Source organism: Oryctolagus cuniculus, chromosome 2, assembly GCF_964237555.1.
Source record: "Oryctolagus cuniculus chromosome 2, mOryCun1.1, whole genome shotgun sequence".
NCBI classification, from domain to species: domain Eukaryota; kingdom Metazoa; phylum Chordata; class Mammalia; order Lagomorpha; family Leporidae; genus Oryctolagus; species Oryctolagus cuniculus.
In genome coordinates, this window is record NC_091433.1 from 91859413 (window position 1) to 91877298 (window position 17886).

At 56.1% G+C, this 17886-nt stretch overlaps 1 protein-coding gene across 2 annotated transcripts; it reads left to right on the top strand.

Moving 5' to 3' along the window:
• The first annotated feature begins 627 nt into the window (after nucleotides 1–627).
• GOLGA7 (golgin A7) lies at nucleotides 628–17636 on the top strand. 2 transcript variants are annotated; one of them, XM_051832304.2, is made up of 6 exons: nucleotides 628–702; nucleotides 911–1043; nucleotides 6573–6725; nucleotides 12782–12883; nucleotides 13862–13925; nucleotides 16335–17636. In XM_051832304.2, the coding sequence occupies exons 2-5, from the start codon at nucleotides 933–935 to the stop codon at nucleotides 13907–13909; spliced, it is 414 nt and encodes a 137-aa protein (XP_051688264.1). In that variant the 5' UTR covers nucleotides 628–702; nucleotides 911–932; the 3' UTR covers nucleotides 13910–13925; nucleotides 16335–17636. The 2 variants fall into 2 exon arrangements, with proteins under 2 accessions (XP_051688264.1, XP_051688265.1); XM_051832305.2 differs by lacking the exon at nucleotides 628–702 and having other exon boundaries at nucleotides 785–1043.
• Nucleotides 17637–17886: the final 250 nt, after the last annotated feature.

Sequence of the window (17886 nt, forward strand, 5' to 3'; positions counted from 1 at the left end):
GGCTCTCAAGTTAAAAAAAAAAATTAGAAATGATAAAAATTTCAATATGCACAAGGTAGGATCAGACAGCGGGGCTGTTACTCTGTTGGTCAGGAGGCACAGGCCCGGGCAGGGCGGTCTGGGACCGTCGTCGCTGGCAGCAGCCAGGACACCGAGGGCGGAGGCGGAGGCCGAGGCCGGACACCGGACCACGGTCCAAGTCTCCAGGAGTTCCCCGAGGGGCCAGTGGGTGCCCGGCGGTCCGCTTTCTATTTCCAGATATGGGCGAGCAGTTGGGTTTCTGTCTGGGTTATTATTATTATTATTTTGGGGGCAGAGCTCTTTGGGTTTTGTTCGCTGCGTTTTTGTTTTGTACTCGAGTCGCGAGATGCGACTCACACGTAGGCGACTCAGAACGAAAACAAGCCCTTAGGAGCAACTAGCAGGAACGCCCTGGCCTCCACCGACACCGACAGGAATGCCACCCTACAGGCCAGCTTCCGCCCGGACTTCCTTCCGCCCGGCCGAGGGCGGGGCCTGCCGGGACACGCCCCCCAGTACGCCCCGCACGGCAGCCAGCGGCCTGCTTTACGGTCGGAGGGCGGGGCGGGCCAGCGGCTTGAGGAGAAGGCCTAGCTGAGGGGCGGGGCCGGAGGCCTTTTGCGGCAGGACGTAAGTGACGGTGACGGCGGCGCGACAGCAGCTGGAGGGCAGAGGAGGCGGGTTGGTGCTTCCCGGGCCGAACCGGGCTGTGGGGGGCGCGGAGGCCGTACCGGGGCGGGGGCTCAGCATGGGTGCTGGGGAGCGGGGCGGGAGCGGCCTGGGGCTGCGTTGGGCGGCGGGTGGGCCCGAGGGCTTGGCGGGCCAGAGCCCGGGGTCCCGCCCGGGCGTCTGACCCGTGGTGCCCCCTCCCCTCCCCGTGACCCCACAGCGCGGCCGGTCCAGCCCTCGCCATGAGGCCGCAGCAGGCGCCGGTGTCCGGGAAGGTGTTCATTCAGCGAGACTACAGCAGCGGCACCCGCTGCCAGTTCCAGACCAAGTTCCCCGCGGAGCTGGAGAACCGGGTACGCAGCCGGGCTCCCTGCACCTGCCGCGCGGCGAGGGCGCGGCCCCGGGGCGGGGGCGGGGGCGGCGGCGGACGCCGGGGGCCGGGCGGGGACCCGTGTTTGGGGAGAGGAGCGGTGCGGCGGAGCCCCGGGGCGACGGCCTCACGGCCCCACCCCGCGTTGTTGTTGACCAGGGCGCTGAACCTGGCTGGGCAGGTGTGGGCCGCGTCCTGCTGCCTGCCCACGCACGGAGGAATCCCCGGCTTCCTCGTGACCGGCGCTTCCGGCCGCTGCAGGGGCCGTCGGGGGTTTCCCAAGTGCTGCAACCCGAAATGGGGGCGTCGCTGGGAGTCGCCGGCTGGGGCCTGGGTAGTGCTGGCTTTGCAGAAGTGGGAAGCGGGGCTGGCTGTCTGCTGTGTAGCCAGACCTAGAAAAGGCAAAGCGCCGTGTCGTGGTTGTGACAGGTGCAGCGGGTCCTAACGGGGTGGGGGGCAGCGTGGCCCCCGGTGGGTGACGCGGCCAGGGAGACTCTAGTTGGCTGGTTGGCCGGGAGCGAGTTTGGCGGCTGCTGATCCTTTGGCTGGGAGGCTGAGGGCCTGAGAGGTGACACTGGCGTGATTCGGGCAGTAACGCTCAGACCTGGGCCTGAGGTCTCTAGCTGAGGGCGTAGGTGCACCTGCTCGCCCGGGACCGGAAATCCGCCACTGTGGTTTTTCCCCAGCTTGGTTATACCACCGGGCAGGGTCGTGGGTGGATTAGAAGCCCAAGCGTGCCCGTTCAAGGTAGGGGTATAGCGAACCTGTGAAATGCCACTCAGGTGTGTGGGCAGCACGGCCGGGTGAAGAGGTAGAAGCTGAGCAAGTGGCCTCGTGGCCGGGGCTGCTGAGCGCCGCTGTTGGACCGCTCGGGCCACACGGTCGGCATGGATTTCTTAGTGTGAAATAAATGTTTTCTGTTCAAGCCTCCTCGGGGAGACTCTGAGATTCATGAACTTTCAAATCAGAATGTAAACTCTGCTTTCTCCACCACAGTCCTTTGGATGTTACAAGATTCCTTTGTTTGTAGGTTTTGGAGTCAAACTTTTGCTTCCTAGTTGAGCCAGATGTATGGGTGTGGGTGCGTGTGGTTGGGTGCACATGCATGTGTGTGAGCGTGTGTGTGTGCCTGCATGTGTGTGTGTTTGGATATCTGCACGTGTGTGTCTGCGTGGGCCTGTGTCCGCGTGTGTGTATGTGTGCATATCTGCACTGCGTGTGTCTGCGTATGTGTGTGGATATCTGCGCGTGTGTGTCTGCGTGTAGTGTGCATGTCTGCACGTGCGTGTGTCTGTGGATATCTGCACGTGTATGTGGGCATGTGTCTGTGTGTAGTGTGCATATCTGCATGTGTGTCTGCGTGTGCATGTATGTGTGCATGTCTGCACGTGTGTGTCCACATGTGTGTTTGCGTGTGCATGTATTGTGCATGTCTGCACGTGCCTTGTCTGGATATCTGTACGTGTGTGTCTGCATGTGTGTGTATGTATGTGTGTCTGCACGTGCCTGTGTCTGTGTGCATGTCTGCACGTGTGTGTCCGTGTGGGCATGTATGTGTGCATGTCTGCACGGGCCTGTGTCTGGATATCTGCACATGTGTGTCCGTGTGGGCATGTATGTGTGCATGTCTGCACGGGCCTGTGTCTGGGTATCTGCACATGTGTGTCCGTGTGGGCATGTGTGTGTGCATGTCTGCACGTGCGTGTGTCTATGTGTGTGTGTGCATGTCTGCAGTTGCGTGTGCCCATGTGCCTGTCTGTGTGTGTGCCCATTGTGCGGGTGCGTGCCTGTGGGGGGCAGCCTCGCCCTTGCGGTCTAAATACGGCAGTGCGATGCAGTTAGCATGCTGCCCGATGGGTGTGGGAAGTGGACGTTTCTAGATCCTGGAGCCCTCCTACTGCGTGGACTTCTCTTGGCCCAGAGCTGACGTGCTGAGTACTACAGCGCTCGGCAGTGCCTTTGAGTGCTCTTTTTTTTCCTTGTTACATCTTTAGGATAAAACACACTAGCTTGTGTTTTAACCACTTTTGCGTGTGTGTCTGTTGAGATTACATGTAAATTACAGGTTTAATTTTTCCTGGCTTGCTTGCCTTGTTTCTCTCTAACTTGCCCTGGAAATGTTGCGGGTTGCTCCCCCACGGGGGCTGAGTCGCCCTGTGGGAGGACATGGCAGCCCTGCCTTTCAGTAGTGGGAGAGGCTGACGCACAGATGTCTGGCGTGAGAGCATCCGTGTGTCCTTCCAGGAGGGAGCGAGGGCCAGGCGTTGTTCTCAAGTTCACTTTCGCCTCTGCCCGAGAACCCAGGCCTTTGTGCTCGGGCTCTCCCGCCGGAAGAGTTCTTTACCGGAAGCTTAATTGTCACTTCTGGCAGCAGGCAGAGGTCTCTGTCACCCGTAGCCCGGGGAGACGGCCGTGCGTGCGCTGTGGCTGAGGCAGGTGACCCTGCCCTCTGTGTCTGGTTGACCGGCACCGTCAGACCCGCGGTGCCACGGACACACCGCACGTGGAAAGGCGCGCCGGATTGCTCTTGGCTTCGGGACTCACAGGGCTCCCTGGCCCACGTTGGCACATGGCCCCGGGCTTCCCGCGCCTCCAGCTTCTGATGCCGCACCTGCTGCCTCCGTGCTTTCAGCTCCCTCTCTTTTCTCATAGCTTTCCAGAAGCTTCTGCTTACCTCTCCTTTTTTCTAGTCTCTTCTTTTTAAAAAAAATTTATGATTTATTTGAGAGGTAGAGTTACAGATGGAGAGAGAGAGAGAGAGAGACGGGTCTTCCATCTGCTGGTTCACTCCCCAAATGGCCACAACGGCTGGAGCTGGGCAGACCCAAAGCCAGGAGCCAGGAGTTTTCTCCGGGTCTCCCGCATGGGTGCAGGGGCCCAGGGACTTGGGCCGTCTTCTGCTGCTTTCCCAGGCCATAGCAGAGAGCTGGATCAGAAGAGGAGCAGCCAGGACATGAACCAGCACCTGTATAGGATGCCAGCGTTGCAGGCAAGGCTTAGCCTACCAAGCCACACCGCTAGCCCCTCTTTCTGGTCTTAACAGTAATTCTAATCTGAAAGAAATAAGGTGTTTCCGGGTTGGAGCCCATGGTTTTGACTCCTATGTAAGAAAGTGTATCTCAAAGGACGTTCTTACCAGATCGGAATGAGCCAGGCAAGGCAGATATGCTTAGAGTCAAAGCAGGAAACCTGACCGCGCTAACGAGGGGCACGTGACCGTGCCAGCAGCACCTGTGTCCTGAGCGCCCTCCTCAGGCCGCCTCCCAGGATGGGGGACCGTGAGGGACGCACCCTCGCTCGCCCCCGTCTCCCCCACCCAGCTTTGCCCACAGCTCAGATGTATTCTGGGAGGTTGGAAACAGGCCCGGTGCCTCCACTTGACAGCTCATGAAGCTTTGCATGCCGCTGGCTCCTGGACTCTTCCTGGCTTTCTACCCAAAGGGCAGGACTGGTCACCACTGCTTCTGGCCCAGGGGATTTAGTAGCTTAAGGCTGACCATACACTGTGACACACCCTTAAACTGTGTTCTAGAGGGCCGGCGCTGTGGCACATGGGCTAGCGCCCCGGCTTGCGATGCCCCGGCTTCAGATCAGCCCAGCTCGCTGTGGCCTTCTGGGGAGAGAACCAGTGAAAGGAACCCCGCCCCCCCACCTCTTTGTACTCTGCCTCTTGTAACTCTGCCTTTGAAATAAATAAATCTTTTAAAAAGAAATTACGTTCTTGGGACTGGTGCCCTGGCCTAGTAGGCTGCATCTCTCTGCCTGTGGCCCCGGGATCCCACGTGGGCACCAGTTCGAGACCCGGCTGCTCCTCTTCCGAGCCAGCTCTCTGCTGTGGCCTGGGAAAGCAGTAGAGGATGGCCCAAGTCCTTGGGTCCCTGCACCCATGCAGGAGACCCAGAAGAAGCTCCTGGCTCCTGGCTTGGGATCGGCCCAGCTCCGGCAGTTGTGGCCATCTGGGGAGTGAACTACATGGAAGATCTCCCTCTCTGTCTCTCCCTCTCTCTTTCTCTAACTCTACCTTAAATAAATAAATAAATAAATAAAATATTTTTTTTAAAGATTATGTACTTGGATATATTTTATCTCAATGAGTATTTAAAAGACTTCAGGAATGAGAGGATTCTTAAGTAAGTAGTTACTAGTTTTAGGAATACAGGAGGTGTTTTGTGAGAGAAGACCTAGGGTGAGGACAGATAGATTGATTTGTTTCCAAGAACGAAAGGGTTTCAGTGACATACAAGGGTATGCAGAAAATATCAGGAAACATGGAATAAGAGATAAGTGTTTTCTGCTGTAAAAAAAAAAATGTTGGAATGCATGCATCCCGCACAAAGGGGCTTCAACATTTTCTGCACATAAATAAGCTTGCCGTTTAATTCCGTGTTCCGTTAACAATTTGTCATACCTCGCCTTCCACTAATGTTCCTTGAGAGCCCTGGGATAGGGTATCGAGGCTTCCGTGGACCAGGTGCTGTCAGGAAGGAAGTGGAAGCCAAGGACCAGAGTAAAGAGCTGAGTGACAGTAGCCGCGTCCGCGTGGGAAGTAGGAGGGACGCGCGTCTCGGTTTGAAGATGCGATTTTGCCTTGCTCAGTGGTGCAAGCTTTTTACGTGGAAGAGATGGTGTAAGCAGAAGGCAGAACCTCACCTCCTCCTCCTGCCTCTGCGCCAGTCAGTCGCAGTCTGGGTGCTCAGTGTGGCATCCCTCGCTCTCCCCAGATGCAACCAACTTCTCTTTCCTTCTCTGCCCCACCATTCTTTTTTATTTTTAAATAGATTGATTTATTTATTTGAGATGGAGAGACAGAAAGAGAGGTCATCCATCCGCTGTTCCTCTCCTCAAATAGCCACAATGTCCAGAACTGGGCCAACCCAAAGCCAGGAGCCAGGAACTTCTTCCAGGTCTCCCACACAGGTGCAGGGGCCCAGGGACTTGGGCCATCTTCTACTGCTTTCCCAGGTCATAGCAGAGAGCTGGATGGGAAGTGGAACAGCTGGACCCGAACAGGCGTCCATAGGGGATGCCGGCACCATAGGCACCATAGGCAGAGGCTTAGCCTGCTGCGCCACAGCCCCAGTCCTGCCCTCACCATGCATTATATGTGCTCCCCTACCCTGCCAGAGTACCATGTTTCTCTGTGTGCGCTCCTGAACCTGCAAACGTGGAGCACTGAGACAGCGTCACTCATCTCTTCCCTGACGCCTGTCATGGTGTCTGACAGCAGGTGCTTGGGGGCTGTGAATGGCAGTGAGTGCGAGGGGCTGCAGTGTAGGGCTGGCTTCCTGGAAGTTCGGTGTGAAGGAGAAAGGTGGTCTGTTCTGAGCCTGGACTCCCCCGTGGCCGGGGAGGGCTCACGTTAAACAAAGCAAGAGCGCCTTCAGCCGTTGAGTCCAGATTTCGTCCCCTCGGAAGTGGCTGGCGGTTAACCCCAGGACTGGGGAGAGCAAGCACTCCTGAGTTGCTGATTGTGTTTCCCAAGCTTTACCTTTCAATTCTTTCTTCCCTCCAGATTGATAGGCAGCAGTTTGAAGAGACCGTTCGAACTCTGAACAACCTGTATGCCGAAGCGGAGAAGCTCGGAGGCCAGTCCTACCTTGAAGGCTGTCTGGCCTGTTTAACAGCCTATACCATTTTCCTGTGCATGGAGACTCATTATGAGAAGGTAAGGCCGCCGTGTGGCCCGCGGGCCTCCGAGGACGACGGCGAGGAGGGAGCTGTGACTCGTGTCTGTTACACGGGCGAGCTGGCATGAAGTGTGTGGGGTCACTTATAACAACGGTGATGATAATGACTTGAGTGCCGCTGTCGCTCCTCTGTCCAGTCCTGAGTCTATGAGAGACATGTTCAAGTTGGCACGGCCACTCGGGAATCCACACATGGCCTGCGCTGAAGACGCAGGGAACCTGTGTGTTCTCCTTCCCTCGGCTTCCTGAGAGCCCTTGCACTGAATTTCCCCGGATCTCTGTCTTCGGGCCTGTCTTCCACCTTAGCCCTTGTCTCCGCTTTCCCACGGCCTGACAGACAGAGTTGCTGGCCTCTCAGCGGGAGGTGAGCAGAAGCCCAACTCGCCAGCTGCCCATTTGTCTCCTCAGTGAGGGCCTCTGCTGCCGTCCCAGTCTGTGTCCTTGTCCTCTGTCTCCTGGACGAGCGAAGGAGCCCCTGCCTCTATCTCGGCCCTTTGGTTTCACAAGCCGCCTCCCGCTGTCTTCCCAAAACGCAGGCTCACTTCCTCACCGCTTCTGCCGAGTCAGAGAGCCTCCCTGACTTCCGGTGGTTGCCGTGCGCGGGCTCACGGCTGCTGCCTGCTTTCCGGTTCTCCCCCTCCCCCTCCCCCTCCTCTCTTGGCCAGACTGGACCACTCGGTGGCCACTGGCCCGTGTTCTCCTCGGTGGAGAGTGCCGTTCTTCCCGTGTCCAGGCCGCCCCCTCCCGGCTTCGTCTGCCTCCCCCTTCCTTTCTGATGCCTGGTGCCTGGGCATCGCAGACGCCAGCTGAGTGTGTGCTGAGTGGGTGGCCACTCCCAGCAAACCCGCGCCTGTCACGAGGTCCGACACTGTTCAGAAAGCTAAGGTGTCTCTGCCCCACCTGGTGGGACCGTCCCTGTGTCTGGGGCTCTGTGTGGTGGAGGGCGGATGTAGTTGCTGGGCATTCGTCCCCAGCATCCAGACGTGTGTCCTTACTGTTAGGTGGTTCACCTCACGCCTCACGCAGGGTCTGTGCTAGTTATGACCTTCCACACCACAGACAGGGGGACTTCAGAAAGCTCGTGGAGAAATGGCGTGAAAACCAAACTGGCGAGTTGAGACACTTTAGCAAGCGTGATGCCACCCGTCTCAGACACCCTGGGAGAACAGAGGGGCCTGGAACTGAAGCACGGCAGTGCGGTCGTCTGCCGTGTGGGCTGAGGGAAAGGGGCGCCCGTTAGGATTTTTTTTTTTTTTTTTTTGAGGTTAGGAAGCAAAAACAAGTGAAAGGAGCCAAATCAGGACTTAACGTGGATGCCTAGGAGTTTGTAGAGAAACTCTGGCCGAGTGAGCCACGCTGGGGAAGGTGTCCTGGGTGGTGTTTGGCTAAAGCCTTGGCCGACTTTCCCAAAACGCCACTACTCCTAAGAGGGTGATGTGGGTCTTTGGCCTTCCAGAAAGAGTACCCTGAGCATCCCTAGAGCTGCCATGACCTGTCGCTTCTGCTCGCAGCTCTCGCTGGCCGTGCCCTGATGGTGCTCTGTCTTCAGGACTGTCTCCTGTTGCACTTCTTCCCGGAAATGCTACAGGACGTCCATGCGGAGTTTTCAGGTTTCTCTTGACAGCCCAGCGCTTACCTGCAGCTGTGTGTGGGCGCCCGGGGGCGGCAGGTTTGCTTCCCTTTGGTTGTGCCATGGGAATCGTGTCAGACGAAGCACCGGGGAGTCCTGTGGTGTCGGCTGCTGATTCTGCTGGTCGTCACCAGTCCGCTTCACTTGGGCTGACGCGACGCTGGTTTTTCCCTTGCAGACTCAGGTTGGTGCTGCCACCGTGGGCCTCGTCTTCAGCATGGTCTCATCCCTTCTAAAAGCAAGTTGCCCGTTTGTAAACCGTTGCTTGCTTTGGAACATTGCTCCCCTAACCGTTTTGGAAAGCAAGTTACTCTAAGCAGTTTGCCAGGGCCTGGACTAAGCAAGGCAAACACAGTTGCTGACCTTGTGCGATTTGTAATTCGGTGGTAACAGCTGCCAGGAGCAAGGAAAACCAAAGCAAACTAAAGCGTGCTGGGTGCCTGGAAGGGAAGAACCAGGGAAGAGACCTGGTTCCCAGGGTGCGGTCAGAGGTGGCCTCGGAAGCGGTGACAGTGCCGGCACCACAGGAAGCAGGAAAAGCCCTGGGCCGTTCAGGCAGAGGCCTGGTGGTGTGGCAGGAGAGGGCCGAGGCCGGCCGCAGTCAGCTTGGAGCCCAAGCGGGAGCTGTGTGGTGCAGCAGAGCGCAGTCCATGGAAGCAGATTAGGCCCTATTGTCAGCGTGCGGGAAGCTCCTCAAAGGCTTTAAGCAGGAGGGGCTGCCGTTTTCCCAGCAGCCAGGTGGCGGTTGGAGCTCCTGCAGCCCTGGTGGGGTGCCTGGGCTTGATCCCCAGCTCCCAGTCCCAGCTTCTGCGGACGCACACCTTCGGAAGCCGCAGGCTCCTGCCTCTCACGTGGGAGACCTGGTGGAGTTTCCAGCTCCAGACCCCGGCCTGGCCCAGCCTCCGCCTCTGTGGACATTTGGGGAGTGAGCCAGTAGGTGGGAGCACTCGCGCGTGCGCTCTCTCTGCCTCCCAAGTAAGTCAGTAAACATTTTAAAAAATAAAAGGCTTTAAGCAAGACAATGAAGCGATCCAACTTGGTTTTAAAGCCATCCCTGTACATGTGAGAAAACAGCCTAAGAGCGGATGTGGGGAAACCAGTTAGTTAGGAAGTTCTCACAGAAGCCCATGCCGTGTACCAGGATCGTCTGGCTGGGGGTCAGAGCAGTGGGAGAAGGTGAACAGAGGCAACGGGTGTGTTGGCAGCAGAGCCAAGACCAGTGAGGAGGGGGGATGACCACGCGGTCTCCTGGGGACCATGAGCGGGCAGGAGCTGTATGCATGACAGCTGGGTCACCTGGGGGCGGTGACTAACAGCACAGTCCCCTGGGGTGTTGCCAGGTCACATCTTCCAGGGGCGCTGGCCCTGCCTTGGGCAGTAGTAGAGACTGTGCCTTTTCAGTTTGTTGCTAGTTTAACTTAGCACTTACTTGTCCACTCACGTTGGATGATATAGATGCCCTTGGCTCCAGCTCACATCAGTTGTAAAACGAAATTGGTGATTGGCTGTGTGCCAAGTCGTGTCCTCGTTGTGGGACACTGGACAGGTTCATCCCTGGGTTCCGCTCAGCTGTAAATAGACTTTAGAATTGCCAAATTTGCCTCACATATGTTAAGTGCTTAGTAAACAGGTTTCTGGTAGACTTTAAAATGAAGTCGCCGTCTCTGTAAGTTTAGTCAGGCATCTGTGAACTCGTGAATGCAGGGTTTCGTTTGAAGGACTCTTTTAGCCAGCTGCTAGTGAATTAGGATGCTGAAACTCTTAGCAGGTCTAGAATCCTTTTCACTGGTAATCTTGGAAATTGGTTGATTATAGGTAATATTGTAAGCAAATCTTTCTTTTTATAGAGCAGGTATCCTAAAGCAAGCAAAGACCAAATCAAGTTAAACAAGCCTTAAGGCACGCGCACACTTTTAAAAACAGGAACTGGGCGTGATGAACTGGATCATGCAGAGTTAGCAGAAACAGTCATAAAGAAGGTGCAACATGCTTAGACCTTTAAAAGAACGACTGAAATACACATTTGTGTTCTTGATAAAAATGTAAGAACAGCCACCCTCTCCCTCCGCAGACTGTCCCCCAGAAATCTCTGTGGCTTGAGTCATTTGGTCTCTGTTGTGTTAAACACTTAAAATTTCCAGCCTACAAGCACCAAACCAAATATGATAGTGCTTTTGCACTTTGTCACGTGGGTTAATTTTTTTGAAACTGTAAATGGGCCTTTTAAAACTCACTAGAACAATCACGCATTTTTGCCTCTATAACGTGCTGTTTATTGATTGCAAATGAGGATAAAGACCTCAGTGTTGTTTCTCCATTGTTGCTGCCCGTCACGAGAGAAAGCTGGGCTGGTGGGAGGCTCTCCCCGGTAGCTGTCCACTGCCCCGGACTGCCCCAGACGTCATCTGTGAACGCAGCTGGGCGGGCACTTGGGTGCTTGCAGAGAATACTGAGCGCGTCCCTCCGCTCTTCCAATGTCTCCTAGGCTTTCTCAGGGCCCACGGTCGTCTTTCCTGGGGTTTCTTTGGGTATCATTTTTGTAAATAGCATCCAGAGCCGAGTTTCTGGTGGGTGGCTCGTTTTGAGGTTGATTTGCCAAAACTGGTATTGGATGAGTAACATGTCACTTTCGGGTGCCCTGGGGGTGAGATTGTGCTTTGGCCTCCGGTTGCAGTATTTCCCTCTTGTTGATGCTTTCCTGTTGCTAAACCCTAAAGGAGTTCAGGGCAGTGTTGCCTGCACCAAAATAGCCTAAGAGGATTCAGAGCTTATGCAGGAAGAAGCCGAGTCGTTTGCTTTATGAACTGATAGCCTCACCCAGTACACGAGAATGTTCTCAGTCTAAGTGAAAAGCCTGCCCACCGGAGTCGTGCTTGGGTCAAATAAAGGAATGCTGTTTCCTCGCTAGCAACTTTCTTCCCAGAGAGAGGAGGAGGCGCGGCCTCTCAAGGAGTCCTTTCTTTCGGAACCAGCCGGGCAGGCGGCTCCGAGGGCCTCCCTGGTGCTGAGGAGCTGCGGTGGAGGGAGACGCGGTCTCCGGTTTCCCGCCTGGCAGTGAGCAGTGAGCGCGGGAGGCAGGGGGAGAGCGGCCTGAGAATCCCAGGCTGGGCCCGGTGCGGCCTGCTTCCTTCGGCTCCTTCTCCAGGGATGATTGACAAGCCCTGATACACAGATAGCACTCAGGGGTCTGCTCCTAGACACCAAGCACAGCTCGGATTCCCTGGGAGCAGGAAACGGGAGAATGGTAATACGCATTGCTTCGGGTAATCAGCTGGAAAGAAACCCTCTCTTTTAGAAACACTATTCTTAATTTACAATAACAAAGACCATGCAGCTTTCTCTCTCAATCAATTCATGCTCTTTTTTTTCCATGCAACACAAGATTGTATTATTCCCAAAAGTGTAACCTGAGCAAACTATTTATTTTCCTTCAGTGAGAAAGTTTTTTAAACCCTCCAGGGGTTCAAATTCTAAATGAGTTGATACCTAGGCATCTAAATTGTAACATCCGAATTTGTTAGTTTGGCCTGGTGTTCTGTACCCACCCTGAGCTCACTGCTTAATTTCCAACTTGACTTTCGTGAAGTTCTTTTTTTTTTTTTCCCTTTAAGTTGTGCTCACATTTGTGACTCTATCTTTGGCTGGTAGTGTGAATTTAAGGAAATATTATAGTAATTTAAAGGGCTGGATCAAAGCCCCTTTGAACGTTGGAGCCAGAAAGGGGTTATGGTGACTCAAGCCTGAAATAAAACATGGAACTCTTTGATTGTGGATATAGCTGCTGAGATTTATTTTCTTCTAGCTTATCTGTCCCGGGATTGCCCGTGTTAAAGCTGGGGATCTGGCGATTTCCGGAAGTTCCTTTGTATCCTATCTGGCTTTTGTCTGCATGTGCTTTGACTTTTACAAGCTTAATACTGAACTTATAAACTGGGGCTCCTGTCTAGGAAGCGAGCAGAAAACTGCAGGGCGTGCTGCCCGCGGCGCTGGAGCCGAGAGGAGACCCTGCCGTCCCCGGCAGCGCCCTGCTTCACGGAGGGAGTAAACTCCGCCTGGAGATGGCCTGAAAGTGGCCGTGCTGCCCTTCGTGGGCCAGCGCAGGTCAGGCTGGAAATGGATGAGCGTCTGTGAAGGAGAGGAACATGGCCTGAGTGTTACAAGGGGGAGCCACAAAGTGTCCTTGACGTCAGATGGCGCAGGTGCTAGGAGACCAGGAGTGGGCGAGAGAAGGGTGGCTGGCCGCGTGTGCTGGGCGAGGGGCGGGCGCTGGTTCCCACCGCGCGTGCTGGGCAGAGCCGTGTTCGCCACCCACGCCTCCACGCAGCAGCGCGAACGTGCTGTGCGTGTGTGAGCGGACGCTCCCGGGGAAGTCTGACGGAGTCTGTCGTTTGTTTTTCCTGTCAGGTTCTCAAGAAAGTCTCCAAGTACATTCAGGAGCAGAATGAGAAGATCTACGCCCCGCAGGGCCTCCTGCTGACAGACCCCATCGAGCGGGGGCTGCGAGTTGTATCCTTCCACGCGGATCCCCAGGGCCCCTCCCCGCCTTGGCTTCCCGGGAGCGGTCTCTGCCCCGGGTTGTTTAGGATTCCGCCTGCCCTCCCCCGGGCTCCCAGGGCAGGGCGCGGGCCTAGGGGGTGGTGTGGGTGATGCGTTTCAGCTGCAGGCCCTCTGCGCCCAGGCCCTCTGCAGCATGTACACTCGTTCTGTGTGGCGAGGCCCGTCAGCCGAACGCGGCGCAGCTCCCGCTCCCGGCCGGGCCGCGCAGCCGCAGCTGCCCCAGCTGCCCCGTGTATGATTTCATTGCCTCTGACATTCGGTGCATATTTCCAGAGGCAGGAAGCCTTGAAACTCACTAAGTGAATTTGGTGACTGAAACTGCAAAAGAACTAATTTAGTTTGATAACTGAAGTAATGGGTAAATAAATTTGTTTTAGAGCCGAGGTCACGTACTGCAGGCCTTCCAGCTGATACTCATTTCAGCGGTTTTACTGCACCGTGCAGCAGCTGTTCTTAAACTCTGAGGGGTCACGAACCCTCTCCCGGGAAAAAGTTTTCCTGTAATTTCAGGGCCTTTTGTCTTTAACCCCTGAGTTTGTCACCTTCGTGGATTCTCAATTCTGCAGTTTCTCCCCACCAAAAAAAAAAAAAAAACACACACACTAAATCTGCAGTAGAGTTTTTGCACGTGGAATCCAGAGGTACCTCAGAAAGTTCACGGAAGACGTGCATTGTGAAAAAATGGCCCACCTCCGAAACCCCTTGCAGCTCCACGTTTGCATGAGCCTTGCGGAGTGCGCTTGCTGACGTTCAGCCGGCCGGCGGGAGGCACCGTGTGTTGCTTCCAGTGTTAAGACCGTTTGATAAGGACGCAGCAGCCGAGCAGGTAGGAGTGGTGTCCGTGCGGAGCCCACTCGCCTCCTGCTGTAGCTGCCCATCCGTGCCACGTTCCGTGCCGTCCTTTTCCTTAACAGCCGCGCTGTGCAGATTGAAATCACCATTTATGAAGACAGAGGCCTGAGCAGCGGAAGATAAGCCCTAGAAGCTAAAGGTAGAGACCGAGTGGCGTGGTTTGCGTGCAGTCTGTGCGCCTGGGAGAAGTGTGGCCTCTCCAGAGCGCGTGTCGTGAGTCGTACCAGTGTGGCGGCGTACTCCCAGACAGTCGCCACAGCCGCAGGACGCGTAACCCTGTCCATAACCCAGGCCCTGTCTGCTGGGAGAACTGGATCCGGATCCGTCCCCATCGTAACCCAGGCTCTGTCTGCTGGGAGAACTGGATCTGGACACTCCCGCATGTTTTCAGACTGCTTTTGTTACCTTGTCTTCCACAGAGAGTTTTTCCTTAGTTCACAACTACCCTAAGAATTGAAGCAGCTGGGTTTTGCGTATGTGAGTCAGTTGAGCGAGTCCCCTGCCTGTGTGACAATGGCTTTAATAAGAGGAGGAGCGTTGTGGAGGGGGAGTGGGTATTTCATGCGTTACACGAGGCTACTTGGGAGCCCGACAGCACGAGCCTCACCCGGCGGCTAGAAGAGACGGGGCATTCCTCTGTTTCTGCCAGGGTGGCTGTACCCCAGAGAACGTCCCGTGGTCCGTGAGAGACAGATCAGCGACACGGAGACCCGCGGGCGGAGTGCTGCTGGAGCTGGAGCTGGCTCGCACCTCCTCTGAGCAGCGGAAGGTGGCGCTTGAGGGCGTGTGCAGCCAGCAGGCACAGTGGCCAAGGTGCACCGAGGCTGACCGCGTGGCCCGTCAGAGGGCCGGGTCCAATGCCGGCTTCCCGCTAACATCTGCACTGGGAGGCAGCAGGCCCAGCAGGCGGTGGCTCAAACAGGTGGCGTTCCCACAACCCAGATGGGAGACCCAGATTGGGTTCCTGGCTCATTAATGGTCCTGCCCTCATTACAGGCGACTGGGGAGTGAACCAGCAGATGGAGATGGCAGATCGATCGCTCTGCCCCCCAAATAAGCCAGTCAGTCTCTGAAGAAGGCAGTACTGCACGCCTTGCTGTCCAGCAGCAGGAGTCCCCACCGCGAGGGCACCTGCCCTGCACGCGGGCCGGGCGTTGCGTACATTGTACTTCCGGAACAGCATTCTTTCCCTTCAGAGAGCAGCGGATTGGGGTGGGAATAGGTGGGTGGGTGTTCCAGGGCCACACAGTAATGCGCAGCAGAACATGGCACGTAACCCCTGCTTCCCGTGCCACACTCCTCTCAGCAGGGGCTTGGAGAGGGCTTTCATCGGAGCAGTCTAAATATTTAGCCCTTTCTTTTTTGCTGGTCCTTAAGAGTAGATTTTATCTGAGCCGGTTCCATTTATTCAAGGCTGCAAGCCTTCCAGGGCTGCCACTGTCCAGCGCTCCCGAGCGCGTCCCCGAGTTCCTGAGAGCCGGAGATGTAAACAGTGGCCTCCCTCTCCGCCGTGTGTTCCGCTTCTTTAGGAAGGCTTTGTTTGGGAACTCCGGAGTGGCGCTCTCGTGTGTGGTTCTCGCATGGCCCGTGTGTGTGGTTTGTTTCATCCGCTGCAGCCGCGTGGCCGCAGCGCGGCCCATGTGTCCCGACTCATCCCGCAGCCATCACGGCTTGGTGCACGGTTTCTCCTGAGCTGGCACGGGGTTGTGAGCGATTCCACACCAGGGGCCACTCTCCCCACAGTCAAACAGCCGTGAGCCGTTGACGGGAAGGATTTACATTAGGACTTCTGGACAGTTTCATGAATGCAAATATTTTTGTTCAACACAATTTAGTTTTCAGAGCTGCGTGTTCCTGGGGTCCAGGAGTCAGTGTGGGCTGAGGTGGGGTGGGAGGGGCCGTAAGAATGATGTATTCAGTTCCACAGCTTCTGCCCGCCGGAGCTCCCTGTGGAAATGAATGATTTCTCAAAAGAATACGCAAGCCGTGGGAATGGGCTTTATGTTGCTTTTTACCAGTTTAGTTTTGCAGTACCTTGTGTGTGTCCTTGTTGCTGCTTTAGTGATCTGACATACTGGTGATGTTTTGTCTCTCGATGCGGATGGCGGTCTATGTTTGGGGGCGGGGGGGGGGGGTATGTGGTTATTCTGAAGCAGTAAACTCCTGAGTGGCATAAACACGGCTCACTGCGGCTGGCACTTCGCAGTTCTAAAGGCTTCGCTTTGCTAAGGCGCTCTTCCCTCTGCGTCTGCAGACGAGGAAACAAAGACACAGAGAACTTCAGTTCCCTGTCCAGAGCAGCTCGCTCTCCAGGCAGCCCGGGGCCCGGCTCTCTGACACAGCTGGGCACAGACGTCAACAGGCAGGACCGCGGTTTCTCGGCCGGCGCGTTGGGTGCTCGTTTTAACAAGCAGCGCACGTCCGAGTGTCTGAGCGGCGAGAGGAGCCCGGGGCTGGCGTGGCGCAGGCCGCGTGTTAGGAGGAGACACAGGCGTAGACGGTCCTCCTCGGCACCCTTCTAAAACCTTGCCTCTTCCCCCTGTTGCAGATCCCACCTCCAGCCGGGCCCCTTGTCTGTCCCGGCCGACCGCGTCCCTGTCTCCTCTCCAGAGCATCATTCCTTGTCTCTGCCGCCAGAGCCACGGTGCCACTCACTCCAAGGACTGACTTTCTGACGCCCGCACCGGAGTGGCCCCAGTCGCTCAGCGCCCACTCTGTGCTCCACACTGTAGGACTCCGTGACCTTAGGATTTGTTTCTGAGAAAACACAATGAAGCGTTCCACTTCTGCTGGTCTAAAGCCATCGAAGACAAGACGTGGGGCAGCCCAGGGCAGAGTTGGCTTCCTGCCTGCCCCCGGGACAGCTGGCTGTGTTGGTTCCTTGGGCCAGTCCCCAGGTAGCCGTCGCCCTGGGCAAGGCCCGTCTCGGCTCACGTCGTCGGGGCTCAGGGCTCCCGGTGAGCGGGTGGTGTCTGTCCAGGGTTGTGCCTGGGGTGGGCGGGGTCTGTGGTCTTGCCATCCGTGTCCCAGGTTGCAGAGAGCCCCCAGTTTTGCCATGACTCGTATCTCATAAGCCCCGTCTCTGCTGTGCGGTCTCTGACACTGAAGCTCACCAAGAAAGCTCCGTGCCGTGTTGTGTGTTTCGTTATAGTGATGAGCCCTCATTAAAGCAGTATTTCATGCCGCGCCCCGGAACTCGGAGCGTCCTCTGGCGCTGTCGCGTCACCTCGAATGTTGCTGGGAAGATGTGGTGTGCGTTGCTCGTCCATTACCAAACTCAGTAAGCACAATAAAGCAGATGCTGGACCATCAAGCGCATAACCCCGCCGCGTCCCTGAGCGTGTCAGACACCGTGTAATGCATATTTTAATTATAGTTTTGTTATAACTTATGAGAAATGACGATTTGATAGGAATGATACTGTGTATTGCTGATTTTTAACGACCTCCCTGACAAACCTTGGATCCCCGCACCTCCCTTGCACGCAGCAGGATTTTTTCCCGTCCAGCGAGGTCAGTGCTTGCCCAGGCGAAGCGCTCAGGTCCGAGTCGGCGTGGGCAGCTTTCCCTCTGGCCGGGGGCTGCTCTGGGAGGAGGGACGAGGTGCATGAGGAGAGAATGAGGCAGTGAGAGGTTCTGCTTCCGGCGATGTCGTAGGTGCTAATACTGGATCTCACCGTGCAGATTTGGTTTCTTCTCTGGGTCTGTTGGTTACTCCGTACATCCCGTAATCTGTACTGTTTCACCTTTGTTACCTGATAGCCTGTAGTAGTCCGTCTGTCTGCCTTTTCAACCCATTGCAATAACTTTGCTGAAATATTAACACGTTAGTAAAACTTTTCTTACACAAATCGTCTCTGTGTCGTATTTTGGTGTGATGGGTGAGTGAGTGGCACCGAGTCTGGTGGATAGGCAACACTGTGGGGCTGGCTTTGTGTGGGGAGTGGGGGAACAAACACAGCCATGTTGTTTCCAGAAGCGCTCCTGGCGTGGTGGTTGGAGCGACCTGGAGCACCCCAAGGCCCCTTCTGCTCAGGGCGTGGCACTCACCCACACCGACCGCATCATGGCTCTGGACTCGGCTGAGTCCGGGGCTGGGTA